The 20,661-nt window shown below is 46.5% G+C and overlaps 1 protein-coding gene across 1 annotated transcript; it reads right to left on the bottom strand.

Moving 5' to 3' along the window:
* Nucleotides 1–9,120: 9,120 nt before the first annotated feature.
* Nucleotides 9,121–18,830, bottom strand: LOC135898078 (proton channel OtopLc-like). The gene is made up of 7 exons (XM_065426822.2): nt 18,664–18,830; nt 15,492–15,808; nt 14,757–14,865; nt 13,686–13,932; nt 11,956–12,122; nt 11,735–11,873; nt 9,121–11,246 (listed from the first exon to the last, which is right to left on the bottom strand). Exons 1-7 carry the CDS (start codon nt 18,679–18,681, stop codon nt 10,318–10,320), a joined length of 1,926 nt encoding a protein of 641 aa, XP_065282894.1. The 5' UTR covers nt 18,682–18,830; the 3' UTR covers nt 9,121–10,317.
* Between the last annotated feature and the right edge of the window lie 1,831 nt (nt 18,831–20,661).

The raw sequence follows: 20,661 nt of genomic DNA, 5'->3' as shown, positions 1-20,661 counted from the left end.
TGACGGTGACCTCACATTATTTTCAGACCATAATTATGCCTTGCCAAAAGGTACACAGTCTAAACTACCGCATGAGGTACCAGGAGTGTCACAGAATGATTGAAACTGTGTGCTTTTCTAAGAAAGGATCTTATCCTGAAATTTTACAGAGAGCCATTATTTACCACAAAATGATATTACCACAAAGAAATGTTTGACGAAACAATGTAGAGAAATGTTAAAAAGTCAGAGGAACAGTTATCCATAGAAGTGTGTGATCTTAATTATGCCGCACCCGGCCTGTAAAGAAATTGTTTTGCTTCATCAGTAAGTCTATATTTTGAGAGAACTTCGAGCCAAGAAGTAGTAGTAGTAGTAAACGACTTTATTGGGGTCCTGAGGAGCTAAACGGGGGGGTGGGGGGTGGGCGCTGCTAGGTAGGTCGCTACCAAGCCGTTGGCTAATCCCATGTCGGAACAGAGAGGCCATGCATCTCCGCTCGTTCACGGGCTCTCTGAACAGCCAGGAGCTGGACGTATTGTTTCGGGTCTGTGATGGCCTTCGTCCAGTCTTCTTCTCGGTTAAAATCCTGTAACCCAGGTCACTGCCAGACCATGTGATTTAATGAGCTGAATTCAGTGCCACAATCTGGACAGAGTGGATCAATGTCCGGGTGGAGCATGTTCAGAAAGCCCCTAGAGAGGTAGGACCCCGTCTGGAGAATGCGGGGCGTGCTAGCTTGTGGCCTGTTGAGCTTATGTGTTAGGAAGTTTTCTTGTTTCCACAAAAGTGTTTGACTGCGTAGCGCACATTATCCTGCTTAAAAAAAAAAAAAAAGTTAGGTCTATATGTGGTGTGAGGTCATGCCTTCCTACCAGTGGCGTAGCCAGAAATTTTGTTCGGGGGGGGGCTACGCCACTGGCCCAAGATATATATATATATATATATATATATATATATATATATATATATATATATATATATATATATATATATATATATATATATATATATATATATATATATATATATATATATATATATAGCCTCCTCCTTAAGAGGAAGCTTTAGCTCGGGTGCTCCTATTTAAGTACATGTAGAAGCGGAATTCGTTTTTCCCTGCAACCACTTCACCAAATTTGAGGAGGTTTTTTGCATTTAAAAGGAATAATTTATTTCTAGTGACTACTGGCTTCGAATTTTTCATTTAGGTGGTCAATTATTTATTAAAAATTGGCCAAAATTGAAAATTTTCAGAAAACGAAACTATCAAGTTTAAAACACCGTGACTCAACAATTAAAAATGATATCACAATTCTGTGAATTGCATCTAATAGTACATCTACAGCGGAAAAAATAGATATGGTACACATAAATCTCAAAAAATTTAGTATTGCGGAAATACGGCTTTTGCAGAACCCTTCTACCCAACGCAACCAATTCACGTAAGATACAAATTGACACAGCAAACTTGTCCGCTTTTACTGTTATAATAAATGCCGTTTACAGAACCACAATATCTGTTCTTCATGCATAGCTATTAGCTTGTAAACGTCGTGCTTCTATTTTTTCAAACTTTCGAATTTTCCAAAATATTCTAAACAAAATTCAGGCCCTAAATCAAAGTTCTGTTTCCAACAGACACTAGGATTTACCTGCAACCAATTTCAATAAAAGCGATTAGCAGGATTATCTCAGAAAAGCGTGTCTGCGGTTTACAAGTATTTGAATAGGCCGCGTCGGATCGGGCCCGAGCTAAAGCTTCCTCTTAAACAATTTATCGAGGGATCAACTATATGAATAATAACTGCATAATAACTGCATTGTCATTGCCAAAGATGCTGCAAACGAATTCTTGAAAGCTACGCTCTGTAAATACAAGTAAAATATGTATTTTTTCATAAAATATTATACTCGTATGTGCCAAAAATTGTGCCCAACATAACTGACGTCAATGCTTCCATGTTGTTTGTGTATTTATTAAGTAAAGAAAATATCACACGAACTTTAGAACTATATCAGTTCGAAACCAGGAAAGCAGTGCATACCGCTGATATGAAAAATTAAAAGGCAATGAACTGAACAAGTTGAGGACAAATATGTTAATGAAACTTTGTCATTCAAGAACCGTGCTGACATTCTTGTATATATGCAATGGCCAGTGAAAAATCTCAATGACGCTGTTGTTTGTTCCAATGTATTACGCAGGAGTAGCTGTCCCTTGTCGTGTATCGTGAGTAATTGCACCGAAGTTATAGTCGCGACAGAGAGCACGTATAAAAAGCAGGAGTTCTGCAAGATATATGAGGGCAAGTCAAGTGAATGAGCCAACGACGGGCTACTTTATTTAAAAGTAGTCTTCATGAGAATTTAGACATTTGTCTTATTGACTAACGAGTTGCGCGATTCCCGTCTTATAAAACTCCTTGGGTTGCTGCTTCAAAAAGTCTGTATCTGGTTTTCTTGAGCTGTTTTTTCGGTTGCCCCAAAATGTAGAAGTCGCAAGGTGACAGGTCTGAGCTCTATTGCGGATGTTGCAGCGTTTCCCACTTAAACTTTCCCAGTTTTATATTAACCACATAAGCGACGTGGGGACAGGCATTGTCGTGGAACAAGATGACCCTATTCGTCAATTTTCCACGTTGTTCGTTCTTGGTTGCGACACGCTGCCGTTCTGGCGTTTCACAATATCGGAAACAATTGATAGCCTCTCAAGATTTAGCAAATTCTATCAGTAATGGACCCTGTCGATCGAAAAAAAAAAGTCAACAACACCTTTCCAGCGGAAATGACGGCCTTTACGTTCTTTGGGCGTGGTAAATTCGAATGTTTCCACTGTAAGCTTTGCCGTCGTGTTTCAGGCTCGTAGTAGTGGCACCAAGGTTCGTCCCCGATCACAGTTGCAAACAATAAGTCGTCATGCTCATTGTGATACCCGATCAGATGAGTCAAGGCAGCGCGAAACTTCTCCGTCTTCTCGCGATGGATAAAAATCTTGGGGATCCATCGCGCACCAAAGAGCCGATAACCGAGAAGCTCATGAATTATGGCGTGAACCGAACCGTGACTGATGTTCAGACGGTCTGCCAGTAGTTCATCGATGCTTATCCTCCGTTCTTGTTTCAGCAGCTCATGAACCTTTGAAATTGTGTGGGGGTGATTGCACGATGCTTTTGGCCCGGTCCTGGAATGTTTTTGCAACGTCTTTTGAACCGTTTGCTCCAACGCTTCACAGTGGTCAATGAAATGCAGTGTTCAACGTACACGGCAGTCATATGGTGACTAATTTCTGTTTTCGAAACACCTTCAGCTGTCAAATCTTCGCGACACCGAGCTGTTCAACTTTTGAAGTGCCCATTATGTGACGCAACCATATTCAACCCAGTGTATGAGAGCATTAAAGAACATTTATCTTCACACCTGCGTGTCACTTTTGTAAATGAGACATGCCGTTCTCCTACGCACATGCCTCGCAGATAATGAACCGAACCATTATTGCGCGGTTAGGGTAGGCTCACTTTCATTTGACTCGCCCTCGTACATTAGAAATGCAAAGATACCATGGGATATACAAATGCGAAAATACGGCTTGATAAAGGACAACAAAGTGTCCCTGGAAACAAAGTTCACTGCATGTATACACAAAACCTCGCAACAAGATATTTAAGTATACGTTATAAGTCTCCAATGAGTCTATGTATGTAAGAAGAAGTAACTGTATATAATGCGTCCAACAAGGCAAATAAACATGTTGCACAATCATAGATTCACAGAATCCTAGATTCCGCCCCCATTCCATCGATTCCCCCCGATGTATTGCGCGCGACGGAAGGCAGCGCGCTTGCTCCCCGCTTTTCTCCTTTGCGCACACAAGACTGAGCCACCATCGTCGGCTCACCCATTCCACCTCCCCTCCTGCGCTTTCACTCGCACATACAGCATGCAGCGCGTGGTCACGATGTTATCACCCTTGGACTTCATACGAAACATGAGGGCGATGGCAGGAATGCGCCTGTAGTGTCCATATAATTGCTTTCGCAATAATATAATAAACGTATCCGGCAACTGAAGCGTCCCGTCGCCCATTACTTTCCGCAGAAGAAGTATCAAAATCGAACTTTCACCATGCGACAATTCGCTGCGCCGCAACAATGTATTTTTTTTTTCTGTGAGGCGGAGGCACCGAAATGAAAAAAAAAAAACGCATAGGAAAGTATGTTGGACAGAATCTAATGCCTACTTAGGGAACCTAGTGGGGCTACGGAAGGAATACCGAAGAAAACATGAGACGCTTGGTCCACTGAGAACCATACGCATACTGCTCAATATCCTACAGCGGCGAAACAAGACTTTCCGGAAAGGTTCCGCTCAAGGAGTGCGGTGCAATCCTTCGAGTCCCCACAGTGATGGCGGCGAGCGACCATTTTTTTTTCTCGTCTGCTAGCCAGAAAGCGTCCAAAACTCTGTCCGGTGAAAATCCACTCGGCCAGAGCAAACCGAACGCGCACCGAAGTGCACCGCACGGTGGTCGGGGCCATACGAGAAAAACGTATGCGCTCTGGCTGGCTCTGGCAGCCCGCGGGTAGGGTAGCGAAAATAAAAATTGAAGAGGCTCAATGTGTCCTCGCGAATAAAAGTCAAAGTAAAAAAATAAATAAGAACGTAGTTACTTTGGCTGGCTTTAGTGTCTTGGCATGGATGTTCTGGCGTAGGTTTAAAAAAATGTTGACATTTTTAATGTGACATGACGGCACAAATGAACCACCCCAACGCTTCGTCTCATTGGACCTCGCTGCCTGCTTTGTCAACTCGTCTGCTAGTGTGTTGATTTGGCTTGTCTCGTTGTATGTTCCGATGTAAGACTTTAGAAAAGTCAATAGACCTTTGGCGTCAAATGTTTATAACAACATTAAACCCACAAAGTTCCGCAATTGAAAATCTAAAGCACAACTTTGGAAACGTCAATGCACCTTTCACATCAAGAGCTTATGAGATATATACCCATAAAGTTTCGCAATTGATATCCATGCGCTCCATAGATTCGGTGGCCTCAGTGCGATGCCGCGGCGAGCCCGCTCACCATCAAAGCGCCCTTGAAACTTTGTGCTTGGATGGGACTGCTTGGCGTTATGTGACTCCCGGTGTATGGGCGTTGCCACGAAATCCAGCCCGAGTTTGCAATCTTCGCGGTTAAATGTCTTTTCGAGCGTCAAAAAGACATTATAGACAAAATCCAGAGTGATTTCCGGCGCCGGGGGTCGCTTTGGTCGGCGGTGCATGGACAGCACGAAAAAATTTCGGGGGGGGGCTGAAGCCCCATAAGCCCCCCCCCCCCTGGCTACGCCCCTGCTTCCTACTCATACAGACACATTTGTCCATCGTAAACAGACTGTTCAAAATGACAATCTTGAATCAGCAATACATAACATTAAACCGGTGTACCTCAGGGCAGCATTTCTGGGCCTATTCTTTTTTAATTTTTACAATAACTATAATATAAATATTGATACCAATTGTAGATTTGTAATCTACGCAGATGATACTACCATATACTATTATTAAGATGAGACTTACTATGATTTATCCTTGCGTGGTAAGGATGTCTTAAAGAAAGCTAGAATTGTGATCAAGCGCAAATGCACTCTTAGTTAATGTGACTAAAACTAAAACTGCAATTTTCCTCTCCTAAAATAAGAGATATCATACCCCATTAATCTTTCAGCAGAAATTTCAGTCTATTGAAGTTGTAAAATCTATAAAGTCCGTTGGAATTTATCTATCACGAAGTATCCAGTGGCATTATCATATCAATCATGTTTTACTGAAATCGTGGCAGAGCCGTTGGCATTATTTGTCGTCGTAGATCTGTACTACCATTTAAAATAAAACTAACATTATACCATGCTTTATTTAGCTCTCATTTACACTAATGTGCACTAGCGGGCACCACGGTGACAACATGTAATTTGGAAAAGAATCCGATTCTGCATAACAGAGCTCTTCATGTAATCTATAACTTGCCTAACAGACACACACCTCATCACTTTTTTTTTAAACATGACATCATCGATGTTTTCAATTTATACGCCTATATGCTGTTACTATATTACAAAAGTGAGCAAAAATAGACAGTGCATGCGCTATTTCAAGGTTAGCTATGCGCCTGTCTGAGTCGCGCTACCCTGCCGTCACAACAGCACTGCATACTTCCTCACATAAGAACTAATTATGGACAAGAAAATATCCGTTATCACTTAACGTCGCTATACTTAATAAACTGATTCTTGCAGGCACTGAATTCGCAGATATTAAGCACCTCCGCGAATTTCTCACTCAATCTTCATACTCTTCAATCTCTTCGGTACCCACATTTATCGATGTGCACCCGCTAATGTATCCATATGCTATTGAATTGTCACTATTTCACAAGTAATTTTGTTAAAAGGTCTTACACTTGTGTTTCACATTTGCCTCCTTGTTTGCCGTTTTGTACATATTGACACGTGTACCTGTCTGTCAAGTACTTGTCGTACTTGACACGTACTTGTGACGCGTTTCACCATAGCTGGAACCGCATGGCGCGTTTATCGCGAGCGAAAAACGCGACGCGGCGGCAAACGCCCGCGTTGCCGCCGACGCGCGAGCACCCGTACTAGGGCCCGTACAAACAAAAGAAGCGGCGCTCTCGCAGCGCGTTTTCCGGGTCGCCAGACAACCACGACCTACTGTCAGACAACATAACTCTCAACGACATGCATTGTCTCTGTTACCCCATATATAATATGTCCTTAAACTTACAGAAAACTACAATAAAAATAATCTTAGTGTAATTAGACAGCGACGTTTCTTTCCGAAGTGTATTTATCCAGCTCCGAAGTGTATTTATCCAACTTAATTTCAAGCAGCAATATTGTGTGTGAAACTGCCACTATGTACCTTCCGCATGCTGAGAGGCCGCTGCTTGTTTACAACTCAACTTCACATATAAAAAGGAGTGTCGGCCGCTTACTACCGAGCAGAAGAGGCAATTGTTACTATTAAGGGGGATGCTGATACTGAAGCAAGAAAAAATGCGGGTCAGGAGGTTTATGTGGGTGCCGCCTGCATGGTTGAGAAGAGAGCGAGTACATAGTAATATTATTTCAAATTGTCTTGCCAGCATTAACGATGAGACGCGACGCTTCTCCACTTCAGTTTAGGGCCTCGTTGGAGGTTGCTTTTTCCATTTTAGGTGAACACTATGCGCGAACCAACACGATGCGCGAACGAAATCACGGTAGCACGTGTTTTCTCTGACGCGCGCGCCAGTTCTGCCGAGGAAAAAAAAAAATTGCGCCAAGGAGGTTCCGTCGAGATGCGCAGAGAGCAGGGCCATCTGGTGGCAAAAAACAAACAAACCAAAATGCCACGTGACCAAATGCCATGTGACTTACCTGAACTCTGATTGGCGGACGCGCCGCGCGACGCATTTCGGCCTTTTTTCTACGCCGAGCAGCAGCACGGGGCGGAGCGATTTCGTGACGGATCATGCTGGGCACGCGTCAAAATGACGCGGCCGTCCCACCATCCGCGCGTCAATCGCGCCTGAAATACGCGCCATGCGGTTCCTCCTTTATGTTATCACACAGCGCAGGACGCGCTTGCATGTGTCGGAAGTTTCTGGAATGTTATCGATTGTTCCATCCGCTGTATGTTGTCGCCGAACCTTGTGTAATTCATGATTGCATGTATGCGCGACGCGAATGGCGTAGAACTTTGTGGAAGGCATGCGGGTCCCAGCGATTACTATGGAACATTGGACGACTGATCTATAAAAGCCGACGCGCTTGACCCGCTGATCAGATTTTCGACGATCGCCGAGTGTGTTCGCCGCTACCGTTGTTCTTCGAGTGTAGCCTCTTTTTGAGGGCACAAGTTCGCCCAATAAAACGCTCGTTTCGTTAATCACAGTTTTGCTGCCTTCTTAACCGTCACTACCACGTGACAGTATTATTCATTTGGTCGTGTATAAATTACTCAGTTGCTTCATGCATGGTCCCGGCCCCCAGCCTCCGCCTGGCGTGTATAAGTGGTGAGAACCTAATTAGGGTGGCTAACCTACCCTAACCTGGTCAAGCGGATAGTCGATTTTATTCTCACTCCCTCCGTCGTTGTAATAATGGACCATTACTACTACTACTACTACTACTACTACTACTACTACTACTACTACTACTACTACTACTACTACTACGTACAGAGCGCTTCTGCAAATGCGTTTGAAACTCCTTAAAAGAAAGGCGCGATAATCAGGCTATTTCCACGCGAGGGTTTGCTTTTATTACAGAGGCGCACATTTTAAGCCACTCGATAATGCAATTCGGCACGAAATTATGAAAATAGGCTAATTAACTTTTTAATCTAAACAGTAAGACGACGCATACAAATAAAAGACTTAAAAACCCGTCATCCGAGGAGCTCGATCGTCCAATCGCATACAAGTGCATATATATATATATATATATATATATATATATATATATATATATATATATATATATATATATATATATATATATATATATATATATATATATATATATATATATATATAAACAAGAAGATCTGGCGCTGCTGATTTCTGCATCGTAATGAGCTCGCAGAAAAATTCGCCCGCAGGTAAGCGAAAGTGAATTGCCGAAGAGCGCAGCTGTCGCACGCTCATAGCGGATGACGTGGCTGCTTGTATGCCTCGCTGTCGAACGAGCATGGGCGCCCTTGTCAAGCCGCGATCTCGCTCGCTGCTGCTCGAGTAGCGCCAGCGGAAGCACCTCAGAAACGTGCCCTCATTGCAGTCCACGTGCAAGCAAAGGCTGGCTTTGAAAGCGAAGTTTGCTTTGCCAACCCTCCCGGAATTTCCTGACCGTGGCTGCACGCGGGGCTGTCTCACCGAATAGCTCGCGCATAAGAAAAGTTGGATTACGTGCCTGATGGTGGGCTCGAACCTCAGTCCCCCAGCGCAGCAGTCCGATGATCCAACCACTCGTAGGGCCACAACGTTTCTCTTTATTCATTGCATGGAAATCGCACGTATATACTTTCATCGTGCTAGCGCCAACTGGCTCCTTGATCGTTAACTCTCTTGATCGTTAACTCTTCAGCGCGAAAGAGCTACGAAATGACTAAAGAGAGAACCACATGACGCGTCCTCTACACAGCACAAGGACTAGTGTAGTTCTTTTTTTTTTTTCGTCCTGAAGAGTTAACGATGAGCACCTACCAACTTGCTCAGTTCATCCTACTTCTAGCTCTTTGAGATTATCGCCGAGAGTGTCACATTGCGTAAAGCAGGTGGGGGCGAGGGCGAATGCGCGCGTATACCCAAGCAGCTGCGAAGGGGCTGCGTTTGGACTGCTTGCAAAGTGGATGATGCGGTTTGGGCGAGGGCTTTCCGTAGGACTTTGCAGTAACGCAAAAAGTAACAAGTGCGTTCCAACACTCTTTATGTATTAAAACAAAATTTCGCTGCATGTAGATTCCAACGAGGTGCGCTGAATCTGCCGGAATGTTTTTATTTTCGTTTGGCACCTTGGTTAAAGTTATCTCGACGATAGGTTTTGCATCTCACGAGGGAAGACACGTATCGATACTTTCAGTATAAGTGTTATTTTCCAAGTATATACATGACTGCCAAAGGCCTGCTGTGACATGACAGAGCACTACGATGCCGTGAAAAATGACATGAGGCAAGACGTAAGGTGGAAAGCCGCGCTGATTAGCTGAGATCTCCAACACCAACTATAGACCATCCGGCGAGCTCGAGAAGCGGCTGGGAGATAGGGTCTCTCCACCACTCCTGGCGTGGTCTAGGCCCAGGCCTCAATCCGCTGGTGTCTTCCATAAAATTGTTTCACTCACTTACTCAAAACGTAACAAATAGCCGCAGCAATAGTGACAGCAATATAATATATTAATAACCTTCACAGAAGGTTATTGTAAACATAACATCATAAACAACGGACGCGAGCAATCCAGAGCCATATTCACTGTGCGTTCTTTGACCGCCCTGAGGCTGACGGTAATTTCGTACTCAACAAAACAGTTAGCGAAGTGACTGACAGCATCTTGGCTTGGAATTCACCAGGAAATACGAAAACGATGCCATCCTGTCTTTAAATTACCGCTGCACTGCACGACGATAAACACACAACGACAGCAGCAAACATGACAGCTACAACAACGATCGCCTTATAGCTACTACAACAAACAAAGCAAAATACAAAAGACACTTCTTGCTGAGACTTTCCGTTTTGATCACGGTGTACGCGTCTGAGTTACAAACGAGTTCATCACGGGCGTTCAATCTCCACTCTCGTAGGCGGACTTCCAGATATCGGCGAGACACACGGAAGCGTGGAAACGGTAGAAGAGCATCAGCGGGAATGTGGCGTGTTTGACCATGACCCAGGCGTCGTCGCCGAAGCAGAGGCGAACGTACTGGTTCAGATGGTACTTCTCCATGTTGAACGTGTTGGTCACCCAGATGGTGACGTTGCAGATGATGAGGAACGTGACCATCTCCCTTCCCGGCTTGGTGAACCGGTGTCGTCTCGCATTGCTGCATCGCCGGAGGCCGTCACTCAGGAATATCGTCTGCAGCACCACCTGGGCCACGGTGAGCAGATGGCTGACGACGCTGGTGAAGTTCCAGTGCCACACGTCGGCCGTGACGGACATGATGTAGTACACGAAGTAGAAGGGCAGCGGCACGTACAGCAGCACGTCGTCGAGAAGCGTGATGGGGTGGACGTTGAAGTCTAGCTTGGAGATCTCGACGTAGCCCCAGACGACGGCCAGGAGCGACACGACGATGAGACCGGTGTCTTGGACGAGGAAGATTATGCTCTCGACGCCATCGAAGTCGGGCCCACTGAAGGCCACCTGGCCGATGACGAGCGACACGATGGCCGTGAGCAGGAGGAAGATGCCGGCGAAGAGGCCCTTGTTGGCGGCGTGGCAATCGGCGCTGACCACCAGGTTGCTGTGGTAGCTGGCGTCGTGCTGCTGCTCCGCGCTCGACTCGGACACCGACTCCCGCCGCGCGAAGTGGTGGCTCGGTTCGGTGCCCACGTTCTGCCACACGATGAACCAGACGCCCGCCAGGATGATGTTGTATTCGATGGTGAACGGGTGCAGGTAGGGCGTGATGGCAATCGTGTTGAACATGGGACCCCCGTTGGTGATCGAGTCGTTGCCAAGGAACTTGTAAGCTGTCTCGTTCGCCACTGCTAAAAGGACGAAAGAAAAGAGCGGAGACGATGGTGAACAGCAGCAGGGGGCGTCGAAAGTGCTTGTCAGATGAGGAGCGGTGGTAGTGGACAAGGATTTGGTATAAAATAAAGGAGGATCAGATTAGGCAGGATAAGTGAGGTAGGGACACGGCGGCCATTCTGGCTTGACACCCTTATACTGTACACCGACACGTCCCACTCTACACGACAAGACGGCCGTCAAAGCAGCATGCTTACAGATACAGCATGTTTTCTACCCAAGCACATCGTACGTAAACAGTTTTCCGCGGCCGCGGTCTTCACCTTGTTTCCGCCTCACACGTTTCCTTATCCATTTTAAATTACGTTTACGTATCTTTCTATGTGTTCATGATGCAATAATGGTACGCTCTTTTCTATAAAGTGTACTCTCTCTCTTTCTCTCTCGTACCACAAAGTAGGTTCACTTGTGCAGCTATTACCTTTGTGCAATAACATAAGCTTACCCAAGTAACCGTTGTCATCGCCGTAATGAGTGTTATGCCGGTACTCTTGCACGATGCTGCTGAACCAAAAGTGCAGGCAAGTACCAATCATGTGCATGAGACCGAACCTAGCGAGACCAGTCGAGTGGTTTATCACAATCTGGAAAGAGAATGAACCGAGAAAACAGTGGTATCGATGTGCTCTCTATACGCGAGTGTGATGTAAGGAAAGTGGTACCTACGTTTGAGTACTTGAAAGCCATGAACAGCTGGTAAAAAGAGTATGTCGGTCTTTGTACATGGAAAACTATGTTGAGGACGTCCTTCGCGTTGCATCCGTGCCACAGCAGAGCTTGAATGCTACGTTGTAGCAAAAGGCCTTCGTTCACCAAATGGCAGAAGCAGAAGACTAGAGTGAAAAAAAAAAACAGAAAGAAAGATATGGGTTATGTGAGGGTTATTGATACGGGAATGAAAGATTAACGTTGTTGCGAAACATCATGTTACTTGTCGCAGCGCTCGGTTACGATTCCTTCGGCAACGTGTTATTCGCCTCTGGCTACATTCGGCTCCTCTTTGACCGCCACCGGATCAATTTGCCATGTGATCGAAAGTTATGAAAGTTGCCTACTTTAAGACTCGCTTCTGCACGAACATACATGTGTTCGATTTACTTGTCATGTCTTCGGTGCGTTTCACTTGTTACATCGTTACGCCACCGCTGGAAGCTACTGATATCATCAACGTTCACTAGGACTCGCGCGGGTTGCAGCCAGGGCTGTAAATCATTTCGGCTCACGCAGGTACCCGGCGTCCTGAAGCTGTAAATGGCTGAACACCAGTCACAGAATCAAGAGGATACAGGTTCGATTCCAAGTTATGATACACGTAAATCTTTATCTGTTGCAACCTTCACCGGTGCCTATACTATCATTTTCGTTATACACGTACTTTAACCAGAAGCAGGCTTCGCCTCATAAAGACTCTTATTGTGGTGCAACCAGCCTTCAAGACACATACTGTGTACGTGCACACGTGTTCAACATTGTCAGGGTTCGCGCATGCCAAACAGGCTGTTCGCTACGAAATCGCACAAGCGTGCGGAAGACCGAGAAGTCCTCAAGTCATGTACTGCACACACGTGGCGAATTCGTTGTCGGCTACGTTACAGCTTTGGATTACAGTAGAGTGCGCTAAGGGCCGTTTGAAAAAAATCTACGCTAGTCATTGTGCTAGCTGTGTACAGAACGTGTCGTGTGGTTATCTCTTTAGTACTTTCATAGCTTTTTCACGCTGAAGAGTTAACGATCAAAGAGCTAGCTGGCGCTAGCGCAATAAAAGTATACGAGCGATTTCCATGCAATTATGAAAAATTTGTGAGCCCCTCCCCCCCTCCCCCAAGAACGCATGTGGGGGATGCATACAGGGGCTAGAAGTAAACAGCTTCGGCGTAAAAACGTAGCGGAGCCCGGCGGGGGTATCTAGGATAGCATACAATGGAGGTGAATTGTACTTTACATTTGTGAAGGCTAAGCTAGAGAGAGAGAGAGAGAGAGAGGGAGAGGGACTACTTCAGCAGCGAGAGGTGGATACCCCAAGAGCTACTAGGCGTTGAGAGTACAGAAACCACTCGTAACCGAAGGCACGGTTAATAGAACAGACGGTGTAAATACCAATTGAACACAAAGAACGCATTTAAGTGCTTGTCGCGTTATTACACATTCCTCTACGAATACCGCTTTCTTTAAGACCAGAAAAATTGTGCAAGTCCATGAATACCATTGTTCCCAGCTGGCACATTCTCTGCGTAAGCTCATAAGTATATTTATCTATATGTATTCAAGCCATCCTGAACTATTGAAATGGGCATTGTGTTGACGAAAGCGATTTCTCCGCTACTGGTGCGGTGTCGCGTACAGGCACGCGCGCAGAAGCGCGCTCGACGGGGCCGAGAGACACGTGGCCGACTCACCGACCATGCCGCCCTTGAGGTAGAAGCTGCCGCTGTGCCGCCCGCTCAGGAACCACAGCTGCGGCGCGGGAGTCTTGCGGGCGTACGTGCTGAACACGCTGGCGGCGCTGTGCACGTAGAGTCCGCTCTGCGAGGGGCGCACCTTGGAGCGCACCTGGCGGCTGGCCGAGTGCTTGTACCACAGGATGTCCACGTGGAACAGCGCCAGACAGCTCATGCCCACCGACGCGATCACGATGCTGAAGATCTGCACGTTGGCACAGAGGACACATTCGAACGGAGAGACCGCGCACGCGCAGTGTACACGTATATATATGGTTCACTCTTAAGCTCCGGTAAGTATTTTTGCCAATGATTACAGCTGAGATTTTTTTTGACGACTATTTTTTTGTCACGCGTAGGTGTGTGTCTAACGTTTCATTTCAGCTACTTTCTACCACGGTGCTGGACGTCAGAGAAATATCGCACTTATGTTGCCTTATAAAAAAAATTATGGGGTTTTACGTGCCAAAACCACTTTCTGATTATGAGGCACGCCGTAGTGGAGTACTCCGGAAATTTTGACCACCTGGGGTTCTTTAACGTGCACCTAAATATAAGTACACGGCTGTTTTCGCATTTCGCCCCCATCGAAATGCGGCCGCCGTGACCGGGATTCGATCCCGCGACCTCGTGCTCAGCAGTCCAACACCATAGCCACGGAGCAACCATGGCGGGCGTGCCTTATAACCAGTTAGGTGTACTGCCTAAAGCGTATGGTACTGTACATATAGATACGATGATTATACGGAACCGTCTCACGCGTTATAACTTTTTAATTAAAAAAAAAAGACGCAGAACGAGATTGGCTGAGTTTGCACCTGTACTAAACCTGTAATCTAATGTCGTGATTCGCATACAATATGTTTGCAAAATGCAGCAAGGTAAGATCAATCTTCTTCATATTTGAACTTCCACAAATGAACCATTTTCTCACTGACAGCACTAACATTTTACACATATTTTGTGTTGTGCAAGGCCTGTCATCAGACGCATCAAGAGGAAGGGAAGTACAAAGAGACAACGACCTACCTCGGGCGCATGAAATTCGTCCAGAACTCGGTCGGTAACGCAGAAAGTGGAACCCATGGTGAAGACGAACACTCCGTAGATGCAACTAAGCACGATACTGAAGAAACTCCTGCAAAAGAAAACGAAGCCAACAGACGTGGTGAGGAGAAATTCTCTGCATTTCGATGTTGTGTTATTGCCTGCTCTAGTTTAGCTCGCTCAGATAAAGCGTTACACTCCTGAGTATGTAATGATTTCGCTTTCTAACAATTGTCTTTCGTCACTGTCATACTGTACCTCTTCGCGTTTCTGTCACACACACACACACACACACACACACACACACACACACACACACACACACACACACACACACACACACACACACACACACACACACACACACACACACACACACACACACACACACACACACACACACACACACACACACACACACACACACACACACATATAGCGAGCCGCCTCCCATCCCACACTTGCAAATATGTCATCGCAAACCGTCTTTTGCTGTTCTCGACTGCGTTTTCATTCCACTGGCACCCGCCCTGTTACTCTACCAGACCACTGATTATCTGATCTACGCCTTACACTCTGAATACTTTACTTATTAGCATGCAACTCTGCGGCAGGCCGGCACATGAGATGCAGGATCGGAGTTGATCCGCGAAATGCATAAGCCAGAGCACTTCGCGCTTCTCGCCGAGGAAAGTCGGAAGAAACCCGCCCGTGTACCTTGGTCTCAAGACGTCCTCATCCTTTGAGTACCTAGTCGTGCTCTGAACGGAGTGCTCGACCACGCTCTCGTTCCACGTGACCCCGGACGACTTGGCGCTTCGGACGCTGCCCGCCGACGGGCAGCGCGACTTCTCTCTCCTGCCATCGAAGCCGTTGACTCTCTCCGCGTCACCGCCTTTCGTTTGCACCGTCACGATGGTGAGCGCTTCGTCGCCCAGTGCGCTCACTGCCCTCGACAGCAGGTGGCTCTCGTTCTGCGAGTTGTTGTTGCACTCGTCCAACTCGACCTTCCGGTCCCGAAGCGCCCCAATTCGCTGCGCAGCAAAGAGAAACGAAGAAGCAAGCAAACAAACAACAGTTTATATTAGTCGCAGTGCTGGGGAGTGAGACGCACTGTCCAATAGTTCATACCACTGTTCCCCCAAAACGAACTATAGGCGCAATGCACATCACTAACAGAATGATGAGGACCACTGTTACCAGGCGCGGAGTCCTTCACTGTAGTCCCCTGCCCCCAAACAGACCTAGCAAAAAGAAATTCTTTCGTCAAGAAAGACGGCCACCTCAGCGGCTCGAAGCCCACTGCTCGGCAAATTTCACAGAAATTTTCTCTAGCGTGACGCAAGGTCTTCACGTGCAGTGCTGTAAGCTTTAGGAACTATCTGCACAAGATATACGACTTAATCAGCAAGAATAAAAGAGAGAGAGAGAGAGAGAGAGAGAGAGAGAGAGAGAGAGAGTAAAGAAAAAATATACTTAAATAATCAATAAGCTAGTTGATCACACATAACAAATGTATTTGGCAACCGTTGTTGTGATAACTGTTTCGTAAACGTCGCTTGTGTGTGCTCTTGGGTAAAGCCCAAAAAAAGGGGTCAGACACCAAGCGCCAGTCTCGAGCTCGGCAGTTACGAAGTGACGGCCAGCGGGACATCTCGTTTTTCTCACTCGCTTATACCTATCAGTAGCTGAGAGATCCTGTACAGTACAAATGCAGTTCTGTTACTGTGCTTCCAAATATGATGATGCGGTGCTTACTTTCGACGCAGCGTGCGCTTTTACATTGCAACTAACTTGTGCTCGCTACGTACACCTCGCGATTCCGCCTAACTTCCTCACTTTGTCCATACGTTTGGCGCGGACTACGCCGTATAACGTTGGCTGTGTTCAGTACATACGGAGAAGCATCATCGCGTAATTTCCCTTTTTTTATGACGAGATTGTGGGATTTATAAAACCTTTCTGGTACAATGATTCCCGTGGAAATCACGATACCTATAGGAAAATCTGACAGAGACAAAAGGAAAAGTGAAAAAATAAAGTACGCGATAGACCACAATTTCCGCCGCTCCAACTACCCACCTTATCTAGAGTTAATTGGTGGCGCTCTTTGTTCTCGAAATATCGAAGACGCCCATACTTTATGGCTCCTAAATTCTGTAAAAAATTTTTGGAGCCCGGTGGCGGCATGTGCATTCTTCCAGTATTTTGTGGCCAGTCTTCACGCGCTTGCATTATTATGAGTATGAAGATATGGAGCGTAATAAGTTCCCTATATACGGCCTAAAAGATTCGTAACGAGATTTTGATGTGTTGAGAATAACTTCATGGATTTTTCGCCGTTTTTGCGCCTTTATCCTTTTCTGTCCGCGGTACACCAAATGTATAGATATGTTACTTCAGAGACAAGAGTAGGGCAAGACACTGCGATACGTGTACTCAGTGCGAGTGCAATATCACAATTTCTTTCGGGCATCCGCAGTTGCCCTTACGGTTCGTGGTTTTCATCACATGTGAATTTGATTGATGAAACCAGAGAAACAGGCACTGCGACATAGCGCTGCGACATATAGCCCTGTCAGTGATACACATAACTCAGGCAGTCATTTCAGTGCTGAGATCTACTTCAATTGTTGCGATAAGGCCTTGCAGCATGGCAGCATGCAACGGTTTGCGTTTTGACCGGAACATTATAGAGTATACTGGGGCCATTGCCGAGGATCTCGGAAGATTTTTCTCGGGCGATGGACCCTTGGCAGCCTAGCCCTTGGCACCAACAGCAATAACCATTGGACAAATGAAGTTTATTCCTATCCTATCCTATCCTATCCTATCCTATCCTATCCTATCCTATCCTATCCTATCCTATCCTATCCTATCCTCTGTGACATGACATACCGGTGGCCGCATGCGCGCGTCTTGCACGTACTGGCTATTCCAGAGGCCCGAGAGGCACGTCTTCTGACACGTGTTACATGACGGCTGAAGTAAGCACTGCCATGCAGCTTCATGCTGTACCTGTATCCGACCCTGCTATAACGCCATCCACTATGTGAGCTTAACTAGATAACGCGCCGGCTAATATAGCGAGCTGCTCGGATCAAAATATATGCATCCACGTTTCGTGCACCGTCGCACATGCATTCAGATACACACTTCCGAACCGGGAAAGACAAGAACTCTGTAACGGCGCCGTGGCTAAAACGCGATGGCCTTGAAGGGAACAGAACCAAACATATATGACTGCATAGATAGTGTTCCCAAAGTGTATGCCAAGGCACCCAAGTGTAATGGCTGAACTTTTAAGAAGATACAAGTGGGTGCTACGTATTGTTTGACGCACGTCCCTGACCACGTCGCGTTGTCCGCCGATGCGCACGAATGTCACGTGTTCAGATCACTATCAGCTGTTGATTCTCCGGGCACGTCTCTCATCACTTCCAGTGCTCTTCACTCCAGCTAGAAATCTCAACGAGATAATTCGGAAGAAACATCGCCTTCTGTTAATTAAACTCTCAAGAAGACGCAATATGTACAATAAACGAAGCGCTTCGGTACAGGGCAAGCTTCCGAATTATGAATGTGGCTCTAGAATAATACACCTACATTTCTAATCGCAGCATTCACTTTTGTCGTTTTATATATTGTACGCGCCTTTCATTTTTAATCATGACAGTAAAAGAAATGCCTGCCCTCACGGCACAACCATGCCGCGCGCGCATAGCGGTGGGATATCACTGAAAACGCACGCGTTCATGCCAGTGCTTTCTTTCCCGTATAGTCTTAAGTGAGTGCGTCACACTAAATTGTGACAGGGCCGACATGGACAAAAATAAGTTTAAATAATCCTCGTGGCGTCAGAGTTAAGCGAAATCGAGGAGCCATTCACCTCAGGTAATGAGTCCATGGCGATTTTCGACGTTGTAGGGACGCACACCCGTCGACGCGACCTGTCACCAGGCAGACACGACTTCCACGGCTGAGCGTATACCTTGTGGGTTGCCTTCTGCTGATCGCGATGCCGGACGTGGCGAAGGGGAGTTCGTTACGTCACCGCCGGTGGCATTACTCGGCCAATCTGCTCGAAGGTTGCCGTCCCCTCCCTACCTCCCCCCCTCCCTCACCCCCGGGCAAGAAAAAAAAAAGAAATAAGAAAGAAGGATACCCAAGAGCTCGCACCTATAGTCTTCCAATGCGACAGCATGCTCGCTCAGGCACGAACGCAAGGCGAATGCGCCGCAATGCGCCGACACCCTTTGGTGCCGCCTTGTGCACCTCTGCGCGAAGATAGCATATCAGGTGCTCGCATGGCTGTCAGTCAATCTAGCGTGAACGGGGTGATGCATGTCTCCCTGACGCACGCACCGCGTGTGATGTTACACGCAGTGTGCTGTTCTTCCTATCTTTCTTAAACCCTGTGGTGGACTCGTGTTTCGGTGTAACAAGAAAAAAAAAACGCGCTTAAAATGAAAACATCGACGACGCTAAGCCTCGAAGTATGGCGTGCTCGGGTGCTCGAGACCTTGAAGAAGATCTCGTCAGTCGGCGCGGCCCCGAGTGTGAAAATAGCGTTCTCTGTGCTTCGCATACGGCACCGGCCGGAAGGGCCGATATGCGTCTACGCTTCCCCCCTGTAATTTCATTTTCCCTTGCTCGTTGTTGTTGCCATTGTTCCTTCGGAATCCGTCTCTGTCTCTCTCACATCGTTTTTTGTCGAAAAGAAAACGCGACCGCACCATGAGAACGTCCGTGAAATTTATGCACCCTCGTAGGAGAAAATTGCGGTTTGTTCGGCGCGATTCGATAACATCTCAGGTACGCTGGCCGCATCGGTAGTCCATTGCTTTTCCTTTCGACGGTTGGGAGAGTACACAAGATCTCGCCAATTATTATTCCACCGAGCTAACATTCTATTGCCAATCCTGGCGTCTAGAAATCATAATTACTTTTCACCTAATTAAACCTATGAGTAGACTCGCGATGTCAGCCGAGATGAAGCCCTCCAGGCTATAAAGAAGAAGAAAAAAGAATGGCGATGAGGATTTCCATATAACTTGTCAAAGTAATAATTGGCGAGATCCTTTTGCTTGCGTATATCGTCTGCACCCCATTCCTTTTCGCCCCCGATCCTTCTTCGTGCGCAGAGTAACGCATGTACGCTGTTCAACAAACACCGGCAATCTTTTCTGCTTTTCTTCAAGGAGTTTTCTCTCTCTCTCTCACACACACAAATAAAAAAAATACATGTTGCGAAGCATACCCACGCACCAACCAGACAGCGCCATACGCGCATTTCCAATGCGGCCACTACGTGGTCACTATCACAAGCTGCGACGATTGGATCGGTCAGTCTGGAAGCTCGGCCTTCTCCGCAATGCTGTGCTGCCGTCGCTGGTGGCCTTCGCCACTGAAACCATGGCTAATACATCGCGTTTAGCTGCCTTTCATCTTCTCCTACACCACTCTAAATAGGCCGTGGTGTCATCCGTAATAAAGCGTTATAGTTATAACCCACTCACTCATGTGTCCAAGTTCCTTAAACGACGTGCTTACCGTGAAAAAAAAAAAAAAAAGGTACGTGAACGTTTCAGGTGTATGCTCGACCGTGGGCCTCGTATTCCATATTGCAGCGATGGCACGTTTTCGCCCCTATTTCTTGTTCTCGATCTGCCACATCTTCCCGTCTCGGCCTCTTCGCCTTTGCTTCCTGCGCTTGTTGGAATGGGTATTCACTGCTGGAACAGTTCGCGGAGCTTAATTTTTGCCCATTTTTACAGATCTAACCGACCCATCTCCAGGGTTTTCGCGCGTTTTCCTTACATTGCGCTTCGGCTTTGGTAACACTGCTTCATTACATGCATACTATATCCGCACGCTGTCGCGTCGT

This window comes from Dermacentor albipictus, chromosome 3, assembly GCF_038994185.2.
Source record: "Dermacentor albipictus isolate Rhodes 1998 colony chromosome 3, USDA_Dalb.pri_finalv2, whole genome shotgun sequence".
NCBI classification, from domain to species: domain Eukaryota; kingdom Metazoa; phylum Arthropoda; class Arachnida; order Ixodida; family Ixodidae; genus Dermacentor; species Dermacentor albipictus.
This window is presented reverse-complemented; position numbering and strand designations above follow the sequence as displayed.